At 35.0% G+C, this 24,776-nt stretch overlaps 1 protein-coding gene and 1 non-coding gene across 2 annotated transcripts in view; both read right to left on the bottom strand.

The window, feature by feature from the left end:
- The window catches only part of sprt (PDZ domain-containing protein sprite), a 197,816-nt gene that overhangs the window by 30,535 nt on the left and 142,505 nt on the right, over positions 1-24,776 (bottom strand). The window contains exons 4-5 of the mRNA XM_069832088.1: positions 7,633-7,835; positions 1,409-1,612 (exon numbers count right to left, since the gene is read on the bottom strand). Coding sequence (XP_069688189.1) covers positions 1,409-1,612; positions 7,633-7,835 — 407 coding nt within the window. The remainder of the gene's footprint in view (positions 1-1,408; positions 1,613-7,632; positions 7,836-24,776) is intronic.
- TRNAL-UAA (transfer RNA leucine (anticodon UAA)) lies at positions 12,177-12,260 on the bottom strand. Its single transcript has one exon. It is a non-coding gene; the product is annotated as a tRNA-Leu (tRNA).

The raw sequence follows: 24,776 nt of genomic DNA, 5'->3' as shown, positions 1-24,776 counted from the left end.
AAAATATAGTTTTCAATCAAAAGTGGATAAATCCAAATTAATACAATATGTTTTTATTACTGAAGTACTGGACAGATAACTGTGGTATTAACACATTCGATTAGTAAGAATGAACCAGATGTTCCATTTTCCCCCGTTTTTTCTTAATGTGAGCGCCATTTTTCAGTTTTTATGGTTTCGTGAAAAAATTATGACGTTGATATGTCCGTTTTTGGACGCAAGGTCCACAAATGGATGCTGCTAAGGTCTTTATAACATTACTAGACAAGTTCATGCAAAACAGAGGTATCAACTGAAAATATGAAACAATAGAACAAAGATGTATTCATCCAATAATCAAGATTCTACGAATCCCCGTCGTTATCTTGTAATATTATCAAAGTCTAGTATATACAGTCACGAAGCTTGGGGTGATTTTCTGCATTTCTCGCGATACAATGCTCCAAGCGGTTACCATAGCAACTGAGAGTACTAGGACTATCTACATCTGAATGGGTAACCTGCCTCAAAATGAACGCCAATTTAGCAGCAGTTAGAGGAGTACCTGGTTGCTCTTTGGACGGATCCCGGCGCAGACATGGCTGCCCGGAGACTGAAACCCTTGCCCACGTCCAAGGTCAGTGTAACAGAGGTTTACTCCTCCGAAATGCCAGACACCATCATGTACGATCCTTAATTGCAACTGCTTTAAGAAAGAAGTCTTGGATAGTAGAAGAGGAAGTTTTTTGCCTTGCTACTAATGGCTCCTCTAGACGTATTGACATCATAGCGTATTCCCAAACTACCAAGAAAGGATATACTCGTATAATTGATCCTACCATAAGGATTGAAAAGGGGAGTAGCCAGCCGGAGGATGTCAATAAAGAAAAGATCAACATTTATCTGCCAACAGTTGATTACTTTAAAGCAAAATACCAGCTTGAAGACATTGAGGTGATTGGTCTTCTTATTGGAGCTCGTGGTGTGATTGCCAAGTTCTTTGAAAGCTTCAGGAAGACTTTTGAACTACCACAGACACTTACTACTGACATAACTTCAGTTTTCAAACGCTCTTGCTAAATTCTGAGTCATCATATTCACTCTGTTTAATTTTTTTTCTTCACTTTATTATTCATATATGTTTATTTTAATTTTCTTTCTACAAAATTTATGTAAACATTTAATATTGTAAAATTCATGTAGGAGAGTATACTGAGTCCTTCCGGGCTACCTCCAATGGAAGGCAGTTATTATTATTATTATTAGACTGTACCGTTACTATTTCGCATTGTCTGTGATGAGGCGATAGTAGCGAACCTAGTGACTAGCAACTAAAGTTCAACTGTCATTGGATGCATATTCCCTACGTATTGAGCTTCGTGACTGTGATATTACTATGAATTCCGGTAAGCAGTGTCGCAGAACTCACTCCGTGATGTCGAGGCGCTCAAGCGCCATCTTGAGGTTCTTGATGGCCAGGCGCTTGTTGTCCATGTCCTGCCTCAACCTCTGCAGTCGCTCCTCGGCCGCTCGCCGCTCCTTCTCCGTGAGGGGCTGGCCGCTGTTGCTGTGCCGCAGGTACGTGGCTGACAAGCGGCTGATGCTCAGAGTGCTGCATAACTGCCCCTTCAGACTAACAAAACACAACACTTGAGTCATGGAAACCTTTTATGAAATCAATGGCAACACGGACCAAAACTTATTTCCCTCAGATATTGCCAGTGAGATAAGAAATACAGTATGGAAGTGAAATAACTGTGCAGATTTTCAGAGCGAATCGCTCATATATTATACAGAATGTTTCAGAAATACTTTGGAAAACCTTGGGGGCATGTTCCTCACACCAAAACAAGAAAAAAAGTTCATATAAACATATGTCCGAAAATCCTTAGTTTTTTAGTTATTAATGAAAGAACATAATGAAACAACTGTTAGATATTGTCAGCTTGGTAGCAAGTGTTGCAACTTTAATCAATTCAGAAACTCATAACAATGAAAGTTTCCGTTCACGCGTTTCGAGATACAATCACAGACTATGGTCTGTCCAAAACAACTTCCGACCTGACAAATGGCGCCTTTAGCATGTTACCATGGCAACCATTCAAATCAACCAATCACAAGAGACGCGTAACCATGGTAACGGGACGGTGTTGCCTTGTCTATGTTTACAAGTTGTACGTGAATACCAGGGCCTAGTGGTGAATACAGTGGCCGGAATGACTGAGTTGGCTGGTTAACGCGTGCTTTGTGGGAATTAAAAATATTATTTAGTTGCATTGTTGTTTTAGTGTATCGATAATTATTGTGTTTAAATTATATTACACTATTATCTTCGTTGTCATTGGTGGAGTGTGTGTTTTCTAGTTTCTGCGAGAGTTTTTAAATAGGTGACTTGTGCAATGTCGGAAGGAAGGAAGGAAAGGCAGGCGGAGAATAAAGAATATTGGACAAGGTGTCCCGGTAAAGAGTCAAGCGCGAGAGATGGTGTGTTATGTAAGAGAGTATTTTGACAGGAGAAAAGATAATGGCGGGCCTCTTTTACCTTTGGCGCAAGTCGTAATGAGAACTGTTGCTTATGTTAAAATTAATAAGAGCACTGTTACCAATATTTGAAAAGAAAAAGGCCGTGCAGATTTTTAATTATACATATTTTTACAGTTTACATTTTTTCAACGCATTTCTAACAATATTACATTGAAGAATACCGACATTCATAAAAGTAGAGGCTTCGTATTAAATTAAAACTGTTTTTACAGTTTACAGTCCTTTCGGTATTTACATTGAAGAATACCGGTACTACTATTACTACTACTACTACTACTAATTATTATTATTATTATTATTATTATTATTATTAGTATTATTATTCTATTATATAGGCTAATAAAAATAATAATGTACACCAATTTTAATGCCTAGTGTTCAACAAATTGGTTATAAATATGTGTTCATGTCAGCCGTTCATTACTGCACTCTATCGGCAGCGCGCTCGCTTACACGAAAGATGGGCAACATGCAACACTGCTCCCCCTTCTCTATAAGCTGTCAAGTCGGAAGTAGTTTTGGTCAAAGTATAGTATTTACAGTCACGAAGCTTGAGTTTATGAGGGTACTAGGATCAATAGACTGTGCAGGTACTATTTCGCATTGTCTGTAATGAAGCGATAGTAGCGATCCTAGTGGTTAGCAACTATTTATGGATGCATATTTACTACGTATTGAGCTGCATGACTGTATATACTAGACTGTGGTACAATCCAAGAACTTAAGTTTGTAATCGATAATAATATTCATTTTAATAGATATAATCGAATGATGCTATCGATCCAAGTCTGCTCATGCACCCATTGTATCCTAGATGGCTGTGTGTTGCCAAGGAGCCCATGATCCGAAGAATACAAGCGTGTGTGGAAGCAAGAGGAGAATATTTTGAACATTTGTTATGAGTTTCTGAATTGATTAACGAGATATAGGAAACATCAAAGAATCAAGAAACTGCATCAATAGGCCACTGAGGGACTAGAAAAGAATTATAAAAATTACAAAGAAAACGCTGTCAAAATTATGAGGAATTTAAGACTTAAATAAAAGTACTTACTTCAGAATTAAATATTATAACTTCAAATATTATTGTGATGTTCATTAACCAACATTTCAACAGCGATTGTCAAATGTTTATTTAATAACTTCATATTGCACAAGGCCACGGTTTTTATATATTTTGGTTTCCAGAGAAACAACAGAATTCAATAAGAAAACAGTATTAACTATTAATAGGTTTAGTTCCTCAGTCTTTATACACACCGAATTTATTAATCACTTCATTTGTGCACAAATAATAATGCATTTATTATGACAGGCCTATCAGATTCATTTGTTTCGCTTTATATGTTATCACGGCTAGCTGGATTCGAAACAATTTTGTTTCAAATAGGTCTACTTCATATTTTTCAGTGTTCCAAGGGCTGTTACGTGGCTAAAGAGATAGACAGGCTTCGGCACGAATGGGAGTCACGTGATTATCGTGGTCTAGTCATGGCCATCTTGACAATCGCCTAATATAAATACATGTTCAAAGTTCTAAAAAAAAAAAAAAAAAAAAAAAACACACACAAAGGTACTGCTATATTAAACTCATGTTAAACGTGCATTTACATATAAACTTGTTCAATGTTGGCCAAGTTAGGACTGAGAATGTGACGTCGCGCCGTAGCCTGTCTTTCTCGTTAGCCACGGGCTGTTATTAATGACGTCACCGTATTAACAGAAAATGTGACCAGATTTCATTTGCACCATGATAAAGCAATTCATTGAATTGTTATGAAACACGTAAAAGTGTAATAAAGAAGAACATTTCATTGTCGTGATTCTTTCTTTTAAATGGCAGACAGTCAACGTTTTTAGCCTAGATGTGTTTGAGTCTTCTCATCATAACGCTACGAATTGACACGGACCTCATTTAAAATGGTCTTTTTTGCTCGCGTCCACTCCTCGTAAGTCTTATTTCCATGTGTTCTCGTTTCGAGACACCTGGTAGAACAATTACGTCAGTGAAGCTCCATCTCCTGCCACTATGTCGCGCGTTCTGGCGAGGTTCCCAGACAATATTCAGATAAGCGGACATCGACACGGAACAGGAATGGAGGTACAAAGAACTACAAGATGTTCAGCCACACTTCCACAATAAGCATGGAATGCACTCGGCACGATGTGCAATGTGCTGTCAATCTAACAGGGAACGATGTACATTAAATATAATAATTTTAGTACTAGTCTGTCTGTGTACAGCGATTTCTACTAAACTATTGGACGGATTTTGTTCATATTCAGTATCTACGAGTCAATTTATCGGGGAATGTTGTACATGAAATATAATAATTTTAGTACTAGTCTGTCTATGTACAGCGATTTCTACTAAACTATTGGACGGATTTTGTTCATATTCAGTATCTACGAGTCAATTTATCAGGGAATGATGTACATGAAATATAATAATTTTAGTACTAGTCTGTCTGTGTACAGCGATTTCTACTAAACTATTGGACGGATTTTGTTTATATTCAGTATCTACAAATCAATTTATCAGGGAATGATGTACATGAAATATAATAATTTTAGTACTAGTCTGTCTGTGTACAGCGATTTCTACTAAACTATTGGACGGATTTTGTTCATATTCAGTATCTACAAATCAATTTATCAGGGAATGATGTACATGAAATATAATAATTTTAGTACTAGTCTGTCTGTGTACAGCGATTTCTACTAAACTATTGGACGGATTTTGTTCATATTCAGTATCTACGAGTCAATTTATCAGGGAATGATGTACATGAAATATAATAATTTTAGTACTAGTCTGTCTGTGTACAGCGATTTCTACTAAACTATTGGACGGATTTTGTTCATATTCAGTATCTACGAGTCAATTTATCGGGGAATGATGTACATGAAATATAATAATTTTAGTACTAGTCTGTCTGTGTACAGCGATTTCTACTAAACTATTGGACGGATTTTGTTCATATTCAGTATCTACGAGTCAATTTATCAGGGAATGATGTACATGAAATATAATAATTTTAGTACTAGTCTGTCTGTGTACAGCGATTTCTACTAAACTATTGGACGGATTTTGTTCATATTCATTATCTACGAGTCAATTTATCAGGGAATGATGTACATGAAATATAATAATTTTAGTACTAGTCTGTCTGTGTACAGCGATTTCTACTAAACTATTGGACGGATTTTGTTCATATTCAGTATCTACGAGTCAATTTATCAGGGAATGATGTACATGAAATATAATAATTTTAGTACTAGTCTGTCTGTGTACAGCGATTTCTACTAAACTATTGGACGGATTTTGTTCATATTCAGTATCTACAAATCAATTTATCAGGGAATGATGTACATGAAATATAATAATTTTAGTACTAGTCTGTCTGTGTACAGCGATTTCTACTAAACTATTGGACGGATTTTGTTCATATTCAGTATCTACGAGTCAATTTATCAGGGAATGATGTACATGAAATATAATAATTTTAGTACTAGTCTGTCTGTGTACAGCGATTTCTACTAAACTATTGGACGGATTTTGTTCATATTCAGTATCTACGAGTCAATTTATCGGGGAATGATGTACATGAAATATAATAATTTTAGTACTAGTCTGTCTGTGTACAGCGATTTCTACTAAACTATTGGACGGATTTTGTTCATATTCAGTATCTACGAGTCAATTTATCAGGGAATGATGTACATGAAATATAATAATTTTAGTACTAGTCTGTCTGTGTACAGCGATTTCTACTAAACTATTGGACGGATTTTGTTCATATTCATTATCTACGAGTCAATTTATCAGGGAATGATGTACATGAAATATAATAATTTTAGTACTAGTCTGTCTGTGTACAGCGATTTCTACTAAACTATTGGACGGATTTTGTTCATATTCAGTATCTACAAATCAATTTATCAGGGAATGATGTACATGAAATATAATAATTTTAGTACTAGTCTGTCTGTGTACAGCGATTTCTACTAAACTATTGGACGGATTTTGTTCATATTCAGTATCTACGAGTCAATTTATCAGGGAATGATGTACATGAAATATAATAATTTTAGTACTAGTCTGTCTGTGTACAGCGATTTCTACTAAACTATTGGACGGATTTTGTTCATATTCAGTATCTACGAGTCAATTTATCAGGGAATGATGTACATGAAATATAATAATTTTAGTACTAGTCTGTCTGTGTACAGCGATTTCTACTAAACTATTGGACGGATTTTGTTCATATTCAGTATCTACGAGTCAATTTATCAGGGAATGATGTACATGAAATATAATAATTTTAGTACTAGTCTGTCTGTGTACAGCGATTTCTACTAAACTATTGGACGGATTTTGTTCATATTCAGTATCTACGAGTCAATTTATCAGGGAATGATGTACATGAAATATAATAATTTTAGTACTAGTGTGTTTTAAACTAGTGGATGAAAAACAGCAAATTTTAATAAACGAAATAATTCGTGTTCAGAAACATTACATTGTGCTGAACTGGAAGAACCAAATGATTATTTTCTTCGTATTTTTTTCTGTGTTACACGGAACAAAACGGCATGGGAGACGGTGATGGAATTATTATGGACGTAAAATTATTATTATTATTATTATTATTATTATTATTATTATTATTATTATTATTATTATTATTATTATTTAGGCCTATATTTATATTTATATTTTTTGTTAAGAATTTAGTATAAATTCTTCTACCGTCGATTAGAGGCGAAGATCGTTTTTTTTTTAAATTATTACTTTATCATGTGAACAGGAAAATATTTAATTTAGATAAAGCTTGTTTACATCCTTGATCAGCAACACTCAGATCTTTTTCCACAGGAGAAGGATTTAAAAGGCGACGCCGGCGATGCGCTGTTGCCAAACTACGCATAGTTTCAGCCTAATTGTCTAATTAACCATGGGTTTAGTTACAAAACACATAACTTTTTTATCTTAGTATATTCTGTAGCCCCCTTCAATCTGCACAGTTATATCAGTTCCACCCTGTATAATATATTTCGAGATTGCTAAATAGCCGGTAGGTATAGCGTGGAGATGTGCACACCTACCTCTGGATCATGTTCTCCTTGTCTCTCAGCGCGTTCCTCAAGGCCTCCAGCTCCTTGGCGATGTCCTTGGACGCTGTGGTGCGGTGGATGGGCTGTCCTACCGCCGTCACGCCGCCCCCACCACCCCCGCCGCAGCCGCCGCCGATGCTGCCGTTTTTCTTGCGACGTGGTGTAGTGGATAGAGACACCTCGATACTGGCCATCTGCAACAACAGAAACTTCGTTATACATAATGTTTCAGAGAAGTTACTATTATGTATAGTTACCATCGTGCTCTAGGAAAAATTTAAATTATGTTTTATTTAACGACGCTCGCAACTGCCGAAGTTATGGTGTGCCGGAATTTTGTCCCGCAGTTATTTTACATGTCAGTAAATCTACTGACATGTCGCATTTAAGCACAGACCTCGCCCGGGATCGAACCCGCAATCTCGGGCACCGAAGGTCAGCACTTTACCTACTGCGCTACTCAGGTCGACGTCCTCTAGGAAATATTGCAACGTTTTGTACAAGATTTTCAGAAATTTAATGGAACATGTAACTATATTTATTACACCAATATACCATTACTGTATGTTTGGCAAAATGAAACAATTGAATGACCATTTGATACAGATCAATACTACATGCTGTATAAACTTTTTAAATGTTCGTGCAATGAGAGACGACAAATTAGTGTTAACTTTTTCACTCTTATCCTCAATACTCTTCGAAATGATTAATATTCCATAAATATACTGTATATAAAATTGTCTTAAGTATAATTTCTAATATTATTTTTCTATGTAAGAGATAATGTATAATGCATTCTTCTTTTGGGATGTACAAATAAATTCTTTTCTGAATAAAAATTACTGAATTCTCTTTTATAGGATCAATACGGTGGTATAAAAGGATCTATCTAACGAATATACAGTACTTCAAACATTTAGTAGATAGGGATTTAACATTGCCAATGGAAACGTATGTATAAACAAATGAAACTCTCAAGTCATCTTACGTAACTGGCTATGTGTATGAAATTAGTAGGCCTTGTAAAAAAAAAAGCGTCCTGATTATTGCCAACTAGAATAACTGCTTCATGGTATTAACATTCAACAAATTTATATAGTACAAAAGAAAAAATTGTATTCATTGAATTCTACTGCTCAGGAAATTCTTTTAGAGAGGTAAGAGATCTATTAACTGAATCCTTTACTAGTAGAAAAGTTCCATCTCACAACACAATCAGCCTCTGACTGCAGAAGATAGTGAATTAGGCCTAACTGTATTTGTGAATATGGCAATTTAATTTTAAAATATTTTGTGTAATCTTAACATAATTTTAAAGCGTTGTTCATTATTTTCTTCGTGGAAAAAAGGTAACCCGTTTTATTTAATTTAAAAATAAAATACATGATTGAAATTATTACCACCAAAATATAAATTCATTATTTTGAATTACTTAACCTAAACCTGGTAAAACGTTGCCAAAACTGGTCAAAGCATTACATGTGTATAAAGACAAATCAAGATCTAACAATTTGATATTCACGACAAATTACGTTATAATCTTTTAAATATAGGCCGACGTTTCTATTATATTAAAATTTATTATTATTATTATTATTATTATTATTATTATTATTATTTCATTGTAGTGATGAGAATTATATGAAAATACATATTTGTACAGAAGATACATCTTAACGAAAGTTGGTCATCACAAGTTTCATGTCTAATTGAGATTAACGCATGGTTGTTCGTGAATATATGTGCATATTTCAGACGTTTGTGCATATTTGAACACTAAGAGCATATTTTTTTTTAATTATTTTTTGTACCAAAAACTTGTTTTATAGTTTTGTGGACTTTGGTGAAACATCTGGTAATTATTTACTTCAAATGAAGGCGCGTTTTCCCGACAAAATTTATTCAGAATAATGATCTGAAGATGAGAGAAATGAGGAAAGTGCTTCAAGGACACGTGGACATTAATCCTATCGTGTTATCAGGTAAGTTTCGTTCCCTCACTTCATGTAATGTAAAAAGAAGTTTTCCTTTGCACAAGTTTATTTTTACTGATAAGAGAAACAAGCTGGATCCTGAAAACATGGAAAAGATTGTTGTGTCATCAATTTTCATACAGTCTTGAAAGAAAAACTGAATTGCCTGTATCAAATTGATTTTAATCAAATTAGCAATAGCCAATAAGACAATAACTAAGAAATTAAAGTGACTGTGAATATATTTATACTCAGTAATTTATTGGGTCATTTTACGACACTTTATCAACATCTAGGTTATTTGGCGTCTGAATGAAATGAAGGTGATAATGCCGGTGAAATGAGTCCGGGGTCCAGCACCAGTAATTTATATTTCCCATTATATGGCTAGTGTTTTGTTTTTCGTGGGATATTATGTTATGGAAAATGTTCCGTTCTTCAGCTTCCAGTGCATATTTCGGTATTTTAATTGCATATTAAAATTTTTATGTTTGATCGCCGGAATCAAAGAAGCCTCATTCTTGACCCCACTGTCCGTTTTGAGAAGGATGATCAACAAGCCAATAACGTTAACAATGGAAAGAAGTCTATTTACAACCCATGTATTCCTCACTTCAGTGAGAGATACAAAATGAATATTAATACATGGGGTTCACACCTGTGGAGTAACGGTTAGCGCGTCTAGCCGCGAAACCAGCTGGCCCGGGTTCGATTCCCGGTCGGGGCAAGTTACCTGGTTGAGGTTTTTTCCGGGGTTTTTCCTCAATCCAATATGAGCGAATGCTGGGTAACTTTCGATGTTGGACCCCGGACTCATTTCACCGGCATTATCACCTTCATCTCATTCAGACGCTAAATAACCTAATCTGTTGATAAAGCGTCGTAAAATAACCTACTAAAATAACATTAATACACGGGAAGTCAAAGGACTTCTTTTTGGCGCTAGGGGAACTTCATTTAAGTTAACCAAAACCATTCTCCTTTCTCTTAAATTTTCTAATGAGGACATTAACACAATTTGTCTAATGGTATTGAGAGATTCATTATCCATTTTACACAATCACTTGTATAATACTATGTATTTTTTTTTACTTCATTTCATTACTCTTCAATGTATTTTCATCTCATGATTCTCTGAAATCAAATTGTACTTTATTTTTAAATTTATCATTGTTCCGTATTCTCTCCGCAATCATATTGTATTTTTCATTTAGCCTCTGCTTTGTATTCTGGATCCTAGTGGTCAGCCGTAGATTTCGGCCAGATGTCCCAAATTGTGGAATTTGTTGCATATAGTTCCGAACACTATTATTAGCTTTACAAGCCATGAAGCCTTTTCGCTTCAGAACAAACAGTATTGCGCCAGAGTATTCTATCCAAACAAACAATTATTTTTCATTTCTAAGGCCAATATTAAATTCCTATGTAGGCCCAGTATATTAGTATTGGTGCTGTCAAAGTTTTATAAATTTTGATCCGATTATGTATTTTGCAATTGAGAGGGGATTTTAAATATGACTTCATGATTGCCATAATCTCTATAAATTTTGATATTTTCATAGACATCTTATATCATTTTCTTCAACGTACCACATTTGAAAGCCTTACTTACAAATGGCTTTTAAGGAACTCGCAGGTTCATTGCCGCCCTCACATAAGCCCGCATCGGTCCCTATCCTGTGCAAGACCAAATCCAGTCTCTATTATCATATCCCACCTCCCTCAAATCCATTTTAATATTACCCTGCCATCTACGTCTCGGCCTCCCCAAAGATCTTTATCCCAACTAACACTCTATATGAATCTCTAAATATGTATTTTATAAAAGTGTATCTGAAGTTAAAAAATATCCATTTAGGCCTACAGGAAACTACAAAAAATCCATAATAATATTGTCTTTATATTAGTTAGTTAACTCGATCACCAGACAATGACCGTTTTCATTTCTTAGAACGTTAATTTTGCACTAATTAAGTGAACTGCAATATGCTGCCATCTAGTGAGCAAAAGTTCGATTCTTGCCGTGAGTGGAGTGTGATCTTCATTCTAGGGGCTTCGTACTTCACCCTTGTCTTGCTTTCAGACATTCAAATATGCATTTCTGAGTTCGCCCATACGTGCTACATACATTTGAAAGCCTAAATAATTAAAATAAATTAACTTGTTGAATTGAATTATTGAGGCAATTACTCCTGGAGTTTGTCTTCTGTTTTGGTAATAATTTGTCCATAAGTGATGATGATAATAATAATAATAATAATAATAATAATAATAATAATAATAATAATAATAATTATTATTATTATTATTATTATTATTATTATTATTATTATATTTCTTTTAGTTCTTAGGAGGGTTGTAAAATACACCCCATAAGCCTGGAATAGTTCTAATATGCTTCTATACCGTCAAGAATAGCCCTACATAGTGTTGCTGGTGTAATAGGAATTCAGTATCAACAGACCCATTAATAGAGAACTCCAACGTGTTTAGAATGGAAGAAGGAAATATTAACAATCCTGGTACATAAAATTAAATCTTATAAGTATAAAAATTTTGTGTCAGGTGTGGGGTTCGAACCCACGCTCCCTTACGGGAACCAGAACTTAAGTCTGGCGCCTTAGACCGCTCGGCCAACCTGACTGTTGAGTTCGTACTCGCAAATAGCGCTACATATAGCCAGCTACAGCGACAACGCGGGAACAATCTTGCGTTTTGTGTTGCAATAAAGGTATTATTGCTTCGTTATTCTTAAAACATTGTTACAGATTTTTAAATGTTGTTATACTACACGTGTTTAATGAGTATTATGTATTCGTATAGCTATACAAAGCAATTTCGTCATCACATAGTCTACGTACTGTACATGTTTACTGTTCGTTTACAAATACGTTATTAAAATAATTACAGTCGCGTTTCTTTTAATGATATTGTGTCCTGTATCATAATTCCTTAATTAATACAATTTTTTAACTCACTCTTATACATTAGCAATGCTTATAAATTAATTATATCCAACAAGGAATTCATTGTATGACGTATTAAGTACTGCGTAGTTACGTAATTATTGTTCGTGAAGTCAGACATCAAATAGGCTTACATTATAAGATAGGAAGATGTTTTATTTAATTAGTTCGTATTTATTGCAAGCATGGAATGTGTTGTAAAACTGAAATCACATTTATTGAGAATAGAAAAAATAAACTATAAATCAGTGCCTTCGCTCATACGAGTTTTGAAATCGCATTGCAACAGATGAACATCGCCGTTTTTATTCTGATGGCCACCGTGGCGTAGTAGTACAGCTTCACGTTGAACAAACGACAGTTTTCGGTCCTGATAAATCTTATCGTAACCTATGAGTATAATATGATTGCGTTATGTGTTTGTAGTAGATAAGGAAGCAATTGCCTGATTATGCTCTACTAAGCCTAGAAGTTTAGATTGAAGACCAAATATCCAGTCTCTCATTCCGGTTTTTATTTATTTATTTATTTATTTATTTATTTATTTATTTATTCTTTTGCATATTTTTAATTATTACGAAAATTATGGAAAGACTACACCATACAATATTCATTTTTCTCGTACGTCTCTCACAATGTTTTTGGCACAGGCCTAATAACTCAGTGTTACATTTGATAAATAATGTAGCCTACTGTATATACCGTGTGGATTTACAAATATATTATATGAAAATGAGGGTTGGCAGCAGAGATGTGATAGATGAGAAAAAAAAACAGCCGTGTATTTACTTTTAGATCATAAAAGGAACTAAAATATCTTGAAAAAACTAGATGTGTAGCTAGTTTTGGAATTTAATCAATTTAATTGAACTGGAAAACAACATGTTTACAAATTATTATTATTATTATTATTATTATTATTATTATTATTATTATCATCATCATCATCATCATCATCAATCAGAAATAAGAAAAACTTCGAACTAAACGTACAGACAGTGACTGTTGAAAAAAAATAGGATAAACATATCTTGAAACTGAGTAAAGACAATGTTTAGAATATTCTATCAAGATTATACACCAAATACCATAGTCTAAAATATACAGTCACGAAGCTCAATACAGAGGATAGATGATTCAGTAAGTATCCTGTGATCAAACATGCCCTAACTTGCGTATTATGATCATTGCACCCGTCACTCTGTTGACACATCAACGAGAATTAAATTTTTGCCTTGAACATGCGTACTAGAGTCATTTCTTTCGTCACATATTGGAAGCATGTTTGTATGAGATTGAGCGGAATTATCTTCCAATCCAAACTAAATCCAACAATCTGAAACGAATGAAAACCAGCTGCAATTGTTTAATATGCCATGAAATTAGGACATTTTGATGAGTATGCAAATTATTTCGGTACTGTCCCGGAAAATATGGGACGGTTGGCAAGCCTAGTGGTAGAAGGACAAGATGAAAGAACAATTGAAAATATGGATTGGAAGAAGAAACGATAGAGGAGAATATTTGGTTATTTATTTATTTTTTTTGGTAAAATGAATGGAATGATTGTTGGAAATACATTATTCCAACAACATAAAATAAGATACACATGGACATGCTCAAGGGACGAAAAGAGATATCAGATAAACTGTAATAGTATACAGGATGGATTCCGAAATTGCTTAAAACAGGACAAAGACTATTGTTCGAGATCGTGCGTATTTGCTTGGATTCCGCACAAAACCAATCCGCGGAAAGTCTAAAATTCCACATTCAGTATTCCCAACCTAACACACATAACAATTTCCCTCTTCTTACCGCTTAAGTGACATATTGATTTTACTGCTTTAGACTTTTAACATATTATTTTTAGAGACGTTCAATATAGTAATAATTATAAATTGGAAACTTACCACTGCAATTTCACCTAAATTGCACTGTTAATTATTGTTTTTAAATATTTGCAAAAATTAAGTAAACTCTACAACTCCATTAAAGTTACTGCATTCGTGATGCAAGTAACATTAAGGAAGCCGTGAAACAATCAACAAGATTCCAGACTCATCATAGACTGGGGGGAAAAAGACAGACGTATATCACGGCCTGCTGGAGTATAGTAAATACAGAAAACATTTTAAAGCAACAATGTTGAAGATAGATATTTTCGTTTTGCAAATTTGCCGTCATTGAACAGAAACCAAGATGGAGATTTCATTGCAACTAATTAGAAATTCCTCTTTCAGGTATGTAATAAATGATATTCGCACAAAATAATGTACGATACACGAGCGGTATGTTTTCTTTCAATTCTCGGAAATTAAAAAAGCTCAACTCCGTTTCGCTTTTTCAAACTTTTCCTCGAACATGAAAACTTCAACATACCACTCTTGCAACGCATATTACCATACCTTGTAAGCCACCGTGCGGTAAGTATTCATAACATTATTATTTATAGGGTATCTATAGTAGCCAGGCATCATATTTTTGACGTAATCAACTTACGACACAAACGGTAGGTACGAAATAACGCATCATCGTGCAAAAAATAATTTAAATTGCTTCCCAACAGGTCAGTTTAAGTTTCTTTCGCTGTGATGTCACTTCCTCAGCACTGCACTGCACTCTACAGGAGGAAACATGCGTCACTCCGTGTTTATCGAAGTACTTCCTGCTCATTGAGCCAGTCGGGGAGTTTACTCAACTTCGAAGTTCATTTGCATTCCTTGTTCCGCGCCTTTTCATAGCCAGCACATCTCTGCGCTTTCCCACAGGCCGAAAACGTTGAGGTTAGGAACCTATGTTCACAGTTTCCCATTTACAAGACAGAACAAAACACTAACGAGGGTCAAGGGCACTGCATGCAGACTCGTCATATTTTTATCTTCCTAGCATGCAAAGTTCTAAGAGGAACATTGTGACGATGCAAAAATATTTTTTCAGATGTTCACAGAAATACAGATATCAACTGTTCATAAAAACTATTGGATAAAGCGAATCTGTTAACCCTTAAATTGACAAAGTATCCTATAGGATACAGCATTTTAATTTATGCTATAATTTTAATAAAATTACAGAAAATCAATTGGTAGGAAAACATAAATTGAAGCAAAATTATAAAATAATCTAAAACTAATGTAGAACGGACAGTACATTAGTTGTTTTCTTTACAGTCCGACACGGTTTAAGAAAAAGAGTGTGGAAGACAGACTTCTTCCCATAATATGTTTTCCCATATTAATACAAGATACGGATCAAGCATATGCTTGAACTTTAAATGATGGTGTAGAATTGACTTTATGTATTTCTTTTGCACCAAACGATGCCAGTTGGAATAAGGTGTTTTACTTACTTGCTTACTTACTTACTTATTGGCTTTTAAGGAACCCGGACGTTCATTGCCGCCCTCACACAAGCCCGCCATTGATCCCTATCCTGAGCAAGATTAATCCAGTCTCTACCATCATATCCCACCTCCCTCAAATCCATTTTAATATTATCTTCCCATCTACGTGTCGGCCTCCCCAAAGGTCTTTTTCCCGCCGGCCTCCCAACTAACACTCTATATGCATTTCTGGATTCGCCCATACGTGCTACATGCCCTGCCCATCTCAAACGTCTGGATTTAATGTTCCTAATTATGTCAGGTGAAGAATACAATGCGTGCAGCTCTGCGTTGTGTAACTTTCTCCATTCTCCTGTAACTTCATCCCTCTTAGCCCCAAATATTTTACTAAGCACCTTATTCTCAGACACCCTTAATCTCTGTTCCTCTCTCAAAGTGAGAGTCCAAGCTTCACAACCATATAGAACAACCGGTAATATAAAACTGTTGTATAAATTCTAACTTTCAGATCTTTTGACAGCAGACTAGATGACAAAAGCTTCTCAACCGAATAATAACAGGCATTTCCCATATTTATTCTGCGTCTAATTTCCTCCTGAGTGTAAGGTGATTTACTGTTTTATATTACTTAAAAAGTGTGTTGATAACGGATATACTACTATAAGTAAGGTTTCAATTGGTTTTGGCAGCTCTTGAATCTAGGAGGAACAACTTTTACAACAACGCAAATAATCCGTTTGGTTTATTACCCATTTTTTTGCATTACATTTATTGCATAGTCCGTTGTAGCTAAAGAAATTCACACTCCTTCATAACAATTGTTCATTTTATTAATGTATTAATCAGGTTATTTGTAATTATATTATAAAATGTTTAAATTAAATTATGATTTCAGCAGATAATGAAAACGTATTTCTGTTATAATAACAAGAGAAAAGCGTAGTACATGTAATTAACATTGTTAAACCTGTATTTCGCTTTTCTCTATTGGCATTACTGAATAACATTAAATTTCTTTATTGCAGTAATCTATTTCGACTTCACAATGTCTGAATAGGTTAAGTATTCATAAATATAGAATTATTAACATCTTGTGAACAAATTTTAGGGGTATATTATTTAAATTTTTATTTTATTCACGAAATAGTCCTAATAAATGTCACTCGACGTCTGGGATTTTTCAATCAGACCTCTTGTGACATTACTATAGAATACTATAGATCAGCGTTTCTCAAACTATGGTCCGCGGACTACCTGTGGTCCTCGAGGTCTGCCCTTGTGGTCCTTCAAAAAAGACAGAAGAAAAAATAAAATTCAAACGAATTGCGTATCACAGTAATAGCTGAAAATCTCAGAGTTTGGAAATGACACATGGCAATCGCCTTTCACTTTTTCTCTCAATGCTGACATCTAGTGAAATTCATTACCCTATTAGTCTACCGACTTCCCACTCTACTCTCAACAACAAAAGAGGGATTTAAAGCACTATGAACATTGTGTTTCTCGTCATCTTTTCCCTGCACATCTGGCGCCGCCCCTGTAACCCAGAAAGGGATCACCAAATTTGTAACAGAGGACCGAACCTTTTCATGTATTTATTACTTTTTTAATAGTTTTGCCGACACCCAATCTGCACATTGAAATGGTCACGTACTGTACGTCGTAGGCTACACCAAGAATACAACTCTGAGGTCACAATTTGAAACTTATTTTCCAAGTAAATATGACGAATTTTCATGGGTTCGTGATCACTTTCATTGCGATATTGAAACTAACAAACTTTCATTGAGTGAAAGAGAACAGTTTATTGAACTATCGAATGAGACCGGACTTAAAATGAAATTCCAAGCGGAAGGTATGGTTAATTTCTGGAGAGCATCACAAGTGAAAAGAGAATAGCCTATAGTGAACTGTACAATGATGCTTTACAGATTATAATTCAGTTTGCTTTTACGTATCTGTGTGAGAAAGGAACTTCATCACTAACTCTAATAAAAACAGAGTACAGAAATCGACTTGATGTATGTGACGATCTCCGACTTAAGCTTCTCAGCATACATCCAAGTATAGAACTGTGCAAGAATCTCATCAATGTTAGTACCAACATTTATTTATTTATTTTTAGTTAATTAGTTAAAGATTATCTATACTCTAATACCTTGAATTATTTAAAAAAAGAAAATGAATTTTCTTCTATTAACATTAATTTAATTAGTTAATACTAATATAAAATTAATTGATTTAAATTAATTTTAATTCATTGATTCTATTTTAAAATATAGGTATACTGGTATTAAAATATGCTAAAAAATGATAAATTTGCTTTCGAAGGAAACAAGAGTAAGGTGGTCCGCGGAACTGTTCTGAATTAAAAAAGTGGTCTCCACTTCAGAAAAGTTTGAGAAACGCTGCTATAGATAATACGAAGACGACAATGGTGTTGGTGCTGAAGAAGAGGTAGAGTTTTGCTAACAGTTAATGCTAATATAATAAGACTTAAATATTTGCATAAAGTGTTTGTTTGGCACGTTAGGATATTAGAACCCCCCTGTGGACCACTCAAGAGCCCTCCAGTAGAGAGGTGCTCTTAGCTAATGGGCCGTAGCGGTACTACTCGGATGCTATCACGACTTCTCTCATTTCCGCGACATTTTAAGTAGAAGCGCGATTATATCTTCATATTATTATTACTATTATTATTATTATTATTATTATTATTATTATTATTTATAGTAATCTCACACCACGAGTGACATATTTATTAGGACTATTTCGTGAATAAAATACTTACTTACTTACTGGCTTTTAAGGAACCCGGAGGTTCATTGCCACCCTCACAGAAGCCCGCCATTGGTCCCTATCCTGAGCAAGATTAATCCAGTCTCTACCATCATATCCCACCTCCTTCAAATCCATTTTAATATATATTATCTTCCCATCTACGTCTCGGCCTCCCTAAAGGTCTTTTTCCCTCCAGCCTCCCAACTAACACTCTATATGCATTTCTGGATTCGCCCATACGTGCTACATGCCCTGCCCATCTCAAACGTCTGGATTTAATGTTCCTAATTATGTCAGGTGAAGAATACAATGCGTGCAGTTCTGTGTTGTGTAACTTTCTCCATTCTCCTGTAACTTCATCCCTCTTGGAGCCAAATATTTTCCTAAGCACCTTATTCTCAAACACCCTTAATCTCTGTTTCTCTCTCAAAGTGAGAGTCCAAGTTTCACAACCATCGTGAATAAAATAAAAATTTAAATAATATATCCCTAAAATTAACCCACAAAATTTATTAATTGTATATTTATGAATACTTAACCTATTCAGACATTGTGAAGTTGAAATAGATGAATATCGATTACTGCAATAAAGAAATTTGATGCTACTCAGTATTGCCAATTGAGAAAAGCGAAATACAGGTTTAACAATGTTAATTACACGTACTGCGCTTTTCTCTTGTTATTATAACAGAAGTACGTTTTCATTATCTGCTGAAATCATAATTTAATTTAAACATTTTAGAGTATAATTACAAATAACCTGATTAATACATTAATTAAATGAGCAACTGTTGTGAAGGAGTGTAATTTTCTTTAGATGCAATGGACATGGAATTAGAAGATGAAGCAGTAAATGTGAAAGTAGAATTTTTCACTTTATTTAGTACAATTGATTCAAGCTCAACACTGATCAAACAAAAGAACTATCATGCGATAAATTGATAGTGATAAATCGAGCTGCAGAAATTATCGCGATGTATGACTGTGATTGGTTGCAATTCAAAATGTAACTGCACTTCATTGGACGAAATGAAATGACGTCATATAAACAAAATAGTCATTGTTATTATTTTACATTTCTACTGATAATCACTAGGAATAGTACCTACTTTTTGTTAATAGCGACAAGCGTTAGATTTACTCTTTTAGATACTTAAAATATCATATTTAAGCAAAACAAACTCGTGAAATAACACAAAATTTGAGTTATTGTTTATCTTATCAAAAGATTGTTTTTAGAATTTGAAGTCTTGAAAATATATCAAATTTAAATTTTGTACATAAACATCACATAGAGACCTACTCCGATCATATACTCACAAACACAAAACCAAAGGCAAGGATAAAATACGTTTGTTTGAACCCAAGTGTTTAACGAGCACTGCTTTCAACCATAGTAATAATATCGACCCTAGAATTTATAACAAATTAATAAAGAAATTCCCATATCTATTTAATTAACTGAAACAGTTTGAAATTTAAAAATGTATGTAAGCAATTTGTTGTGAGTAATTATTAATTTCTAGATGTTATTTATTGTAATTTATGCATGTAAATTTATTATGTAGTGAATTCTCCTCTAAGCACGAGAACACTCTCTTTCAGGGAAGTACTATAATTTTATAAATTTATCATTTCTTTGTATTGTATTTTTCTGGCAATAAACATTATTATTATTATCATTATTATTATTATTATTATTATTATTATTATTATTATTATTATTATTATTATTTAATGTATTTTACTTGTGTAGAAAATTATTTGCAATAAGATTTCGAAGTTTAATTCGCATTTATTCCAAAACTCATTTTATGACGTCTCCCTTTACACAAACACCGTCGATTTGTACCAAGAAAACTTGAACCTAAGCACTAAACTATACATTTCCTTCTTATACACTCTTTTATATCAACGAGGAAATAACTTACCTAGGAAAGGATGCAACACAATATTCGTTCGTGTCCAAATGAAGATCGCGTTTCCCAGCAACAACTACAACGTTCCATTAGAATTCAACTGTTGTAATTACTACAATATGAAGACGTGGCGTTACTTAGCGGCCTTCAACGCAGGCCTTAATGCAGTGTTTAGGGGCCGCATGAAGCAGAATGTCCCGGTGGGAGTAGCGTGGGGTCCCCCGTCACGCCCAGAGGGCCTATTGTTTCAGATATTTAACGTCCAACAAAACGCGGAATGCTATAAATCACAAGACGTCGGATGGCAATACGCAGAGTCTGCGGAATTTCAAACTAGCTGCCATATTGCGTAAATGCTTGAGACAATTCATGCGTGCCCGATATATCACGTCCGGAATAGAAGGTAACGTTGAAGATGATTTTAATAGGGACCGGATTTTTAGGTTTTTAAAAAGACCATTTTAGGTTCTTGGAAGAGGTGAAATACACCTTTTTTTTAGTTTTTTTTTTACTTGGTTATTTAACGACGCTGTATCAACTACTACGTTATTTAGAGTCGATAAACTTGGTCAGAGCGAGATGATATTTGGCGGGATGAGGCCGAGGATTCACCATAGATTACCTGACGTTTGCCTTATGGTTGGGGAAAACCTCGGAAAAAACCCAACCAGGTAATCAGCCCAAGCGGGAATCGAACCCGCGCCCGAAGCAACTTCGTATCGGCATGCAAGCGCCTTAGCCGACTGAGCTACGCCGGTGGCTTTTTTTTAGGTTTTATGTCCAACCTGTGAAAGGGGTCGCAAAAACTGTCAGACCATTAAAAATATATCCTTACAGTTATTCTTATTATTTATTAAGGCAATATGGAACACGAAACTGACCTTTTCAAGGACAAAAATTTATAAGATTCGATTTTATGATCGTGTAAGCGAACTTTCTAACCACGGCATAAGTCAGAACCAAAGATATAAAAAATTTACAAACTTTGAAAGAGTTCCGTTAGTCTCAATAGGTGACACCATTATTGGGGCGGTTAAAAGTGTCAGGGAAAATGATTGTGTAGGTTAAGCATAAATTATTCTGATAAATTGACAATATCAACTTTTCCATCTAAACCCAATGTTGTTTTACAATCAGTAGAGTGGGATGAAAAAGTGAATTCTACATGCGGGTACATTTATGTACGATTGGCAACACTGACTATTACCTTCGCCATCTAGTCACAGAAATAATAACTAAAGAAGCCACACTTACACCAACAAATTATCGATCACTATCGATTAGTAGGGTCAGATATCTTTGGATGCCAGTGTACAACACAGAATTCATGTTTCAGAAATGGAGTTTAAGTTTTAGGGCGGACTGTACCGCAGAATATCGAAATTCCTGGCGCTGGAGCCCCTTGTCCTTTGCATCTATTAACCTTGATGGAGTCAGGGTCTCCCCGCACGCGATGCGTAACGTATTCGTCATTGTGTTTTGTTTTAAAACGCTACAACCCAGTTAACCAAGGGGATTTGTAAGCACGGGGAATTTCACTGCTATATTGCAGCCATAATATCTTAAGACTGAACGTAATGTAATGTAATTTTCGGGGGGAGGACACTATGACCCAGCACTGTGCCCTTTTACAGTCTACTGTGCTAACGCTCATGCTAGATGCATTCCCAACTCTATACCGGCTGACTACACTAAGGTTCGTTGCGTATCCACTCCTCCCTAGGCCAGCCCTCTCCGTGCATCGCCAGCAGGCGTTCGGGGAATGCTATGGAATGATGACGAAATGGAGAAATGGTGACGGAATTATATAGATGCCTAAACTGGGGAAACGGCAGAACCCCGAGAAAAACAACTGAATCTATTAATGTTGTGCTAGTAATCAAGTTTTTACGACACCTTTTACCACACTTGTACACTGGCGTTTAAAGGTATCTGACTCTACTAATCGATATTGATGGATAATTTGTTGGTGTAAGTGTGGTTTCTTTAGTTAAATAATAATAGTAAACTGCCCCCATTGAGGGTAGCCCTTACGGACTCAGTATATCCTCAAAAAATTATTATACATATGTAAACATAGATATTAAATTTTAAAGAAGCGAAACAAAGAAAAGGGCGTGAAAAATTACAATTGCTATTAATGTAGCACCATGTGATTAATTAGGATTTGGCAGGATTTTTTTATCACAATGTCATCCCTCAGAGATTTTGGCAGAGCAAACTGCCGTCGAAATTCTTCGAAAAAAGCTGGTATAGTCCCTCGAGCACCTATGAGCAAGCCGAATACCTCAACGTGAATTAAGGCATATTTCAGCTTGAAATAGTTGACTGTAGGCTCACAGATCGACTTCTTCTCAAGGTGGACCTCGGCTGACTGATGACTGATGACATTCTACTTCAAAACGTATCGTGGAGTCCACAAAGATGCCCTGTTTAGTGTCGGCATTGTACGCTAAAATATCTACTCGTCTCGTTGACCCATTTTCAGCTAGACAGGAGATTTCTTCTTCTACTATCCAGCCCTTATTTCTTAATGCGGCAGCATTTTGGATCTTACAAGATGATGTCTAGAGTTCCTCAAGAGCAATCCCTGTTCACAGAATCCCAAGACGTGTGCTAAAGTTTCAATCTCTATGAATAGATAGCGAAGATAATAGTCAGTGTTACCAATCGAACATAAATATACCCGCATTATAGAATTAAATTTTTCATACCACTCTACTGATTGTAAAACAACACTGGGTTTAGCTGCAAACCGCTGATATTGTCAATTATGAGAATAAATTATGCTTAATCTATATAATCATTTTCCCTGACACTTTTAACTACCTCAATAATGGTGCCACATATTCAGAAGTAGTGGAACTCTTTCAAAGTTTATCATTTTTTTAATATCTTTGGTTCTGACTTATCCCGTGGTTAGAAAGTTCGCTTACACGATCAGAAAATCATAGGTCAGATATCTTTGAACACCAGTGTACAAGATAAACATTGTAGAAGAACGACGAGGATTTTTCGACGTATCAGAATGGACAACATTTGACACCTTGTGAGAAAGCCGTCATCCTGACTTGACGGACAGGTGAAGCTGAAGACACCATGAACAGTTATGTATAATGCATGAAATAAACCGTGAGAAAAGATACTGGGAGGCATGCAGATCGGGAGGAAGCTCCTCGCGTCGTGTGGGAATCAGATGCAGATAGCTCGCTCATATTTCTGTGGTTTTATCACCAGTTAAACGAGTATGATTATGCGTCTGGGTTCGATTCTCAGACTGGGACTAGCAGGTAGTTTCCTTTAGACAATGATGGGTTTGCAGTGAAAGATCTGCTCTTGGGCAGAACACTATGAATGAAGAGAGACAAAGGCTATATACATTTCTGTAGCAATTTAAATTTGTGCCTCTAAAGTTAATAGGGTCTACTGAATAAGAGAACCAAGTCAAAAATATACAGAGTGATTTATATAGAACTAACACATTTCTTTCTTTCTTTATTTCAAAACGAATGATGCTAGCCACAATTTCTTATACCTCAAATGTAGAGAATCTTTGGGAGATTACTAACCTCTATAGCAAATGTTGAATACTCTTTACTTATTCGGCTGGAAATTCACTTAATGACCCGTTTTTAACGTCAAATTAAGCAGGATTTTTGATTCCCTGTCACGAGATGCGCAGATGTTTATTCTTTATTCCTCATTGTTGGCAGCTGTTTTCGACATTTTGTTTTAGTCACTGAAAATGCAGTACACATTAAATCAACGGCTCTTCCTTGTGAAGCAATACTGGATTACGAATTCAATTACAGCTACTCAAAGGGCATACCAGAGAGAATTTGGTGTTCGTAATCCCCCTAAAGAAACACAATACTGGGACTGGTAAACAAATTGGAAACAACTGGATCTCTAAAAGAATATGACAGTAAATATACAGAATAAAGAATAAACATCTGCGCATCTCGTGACAGGGAATCAAAACTCCTGCTTAATTTGACGTTAAAAATTGGTCATTAAGTGAATTTACAGCCGAATAAATAAAGAATTTTCAACATTTGCTATAGGGGTTAGTAATCTCCAAAAGATGTTCTACATTTGAGGTATAACAAACTGTGGCTAGCATCATTCGTTTTGAAATAAAGAAAGAAAG

The sequence above is a fragment of the Periplaneta americana genome, chromosome 1 (genome assembly GCF_040183065.1).
Source record: "Periplaneta americana isolate PAMFEO1 chromosome 1, P.americana_PAMFEO1_priV1, whole genome shotgun sequence".
Classification (NCBI taxonomy): domain Eukaryota; kingdom Metazoa; phylum Arthropoda; class Insecta; order Blattodea; family Blattidae; genus Periplaneta; species Periplaneta americana.
Note: the sequence above shows the minus strand (reverse complement) of the source record. Positions and strands in the feature narration are given on the sequence as shown.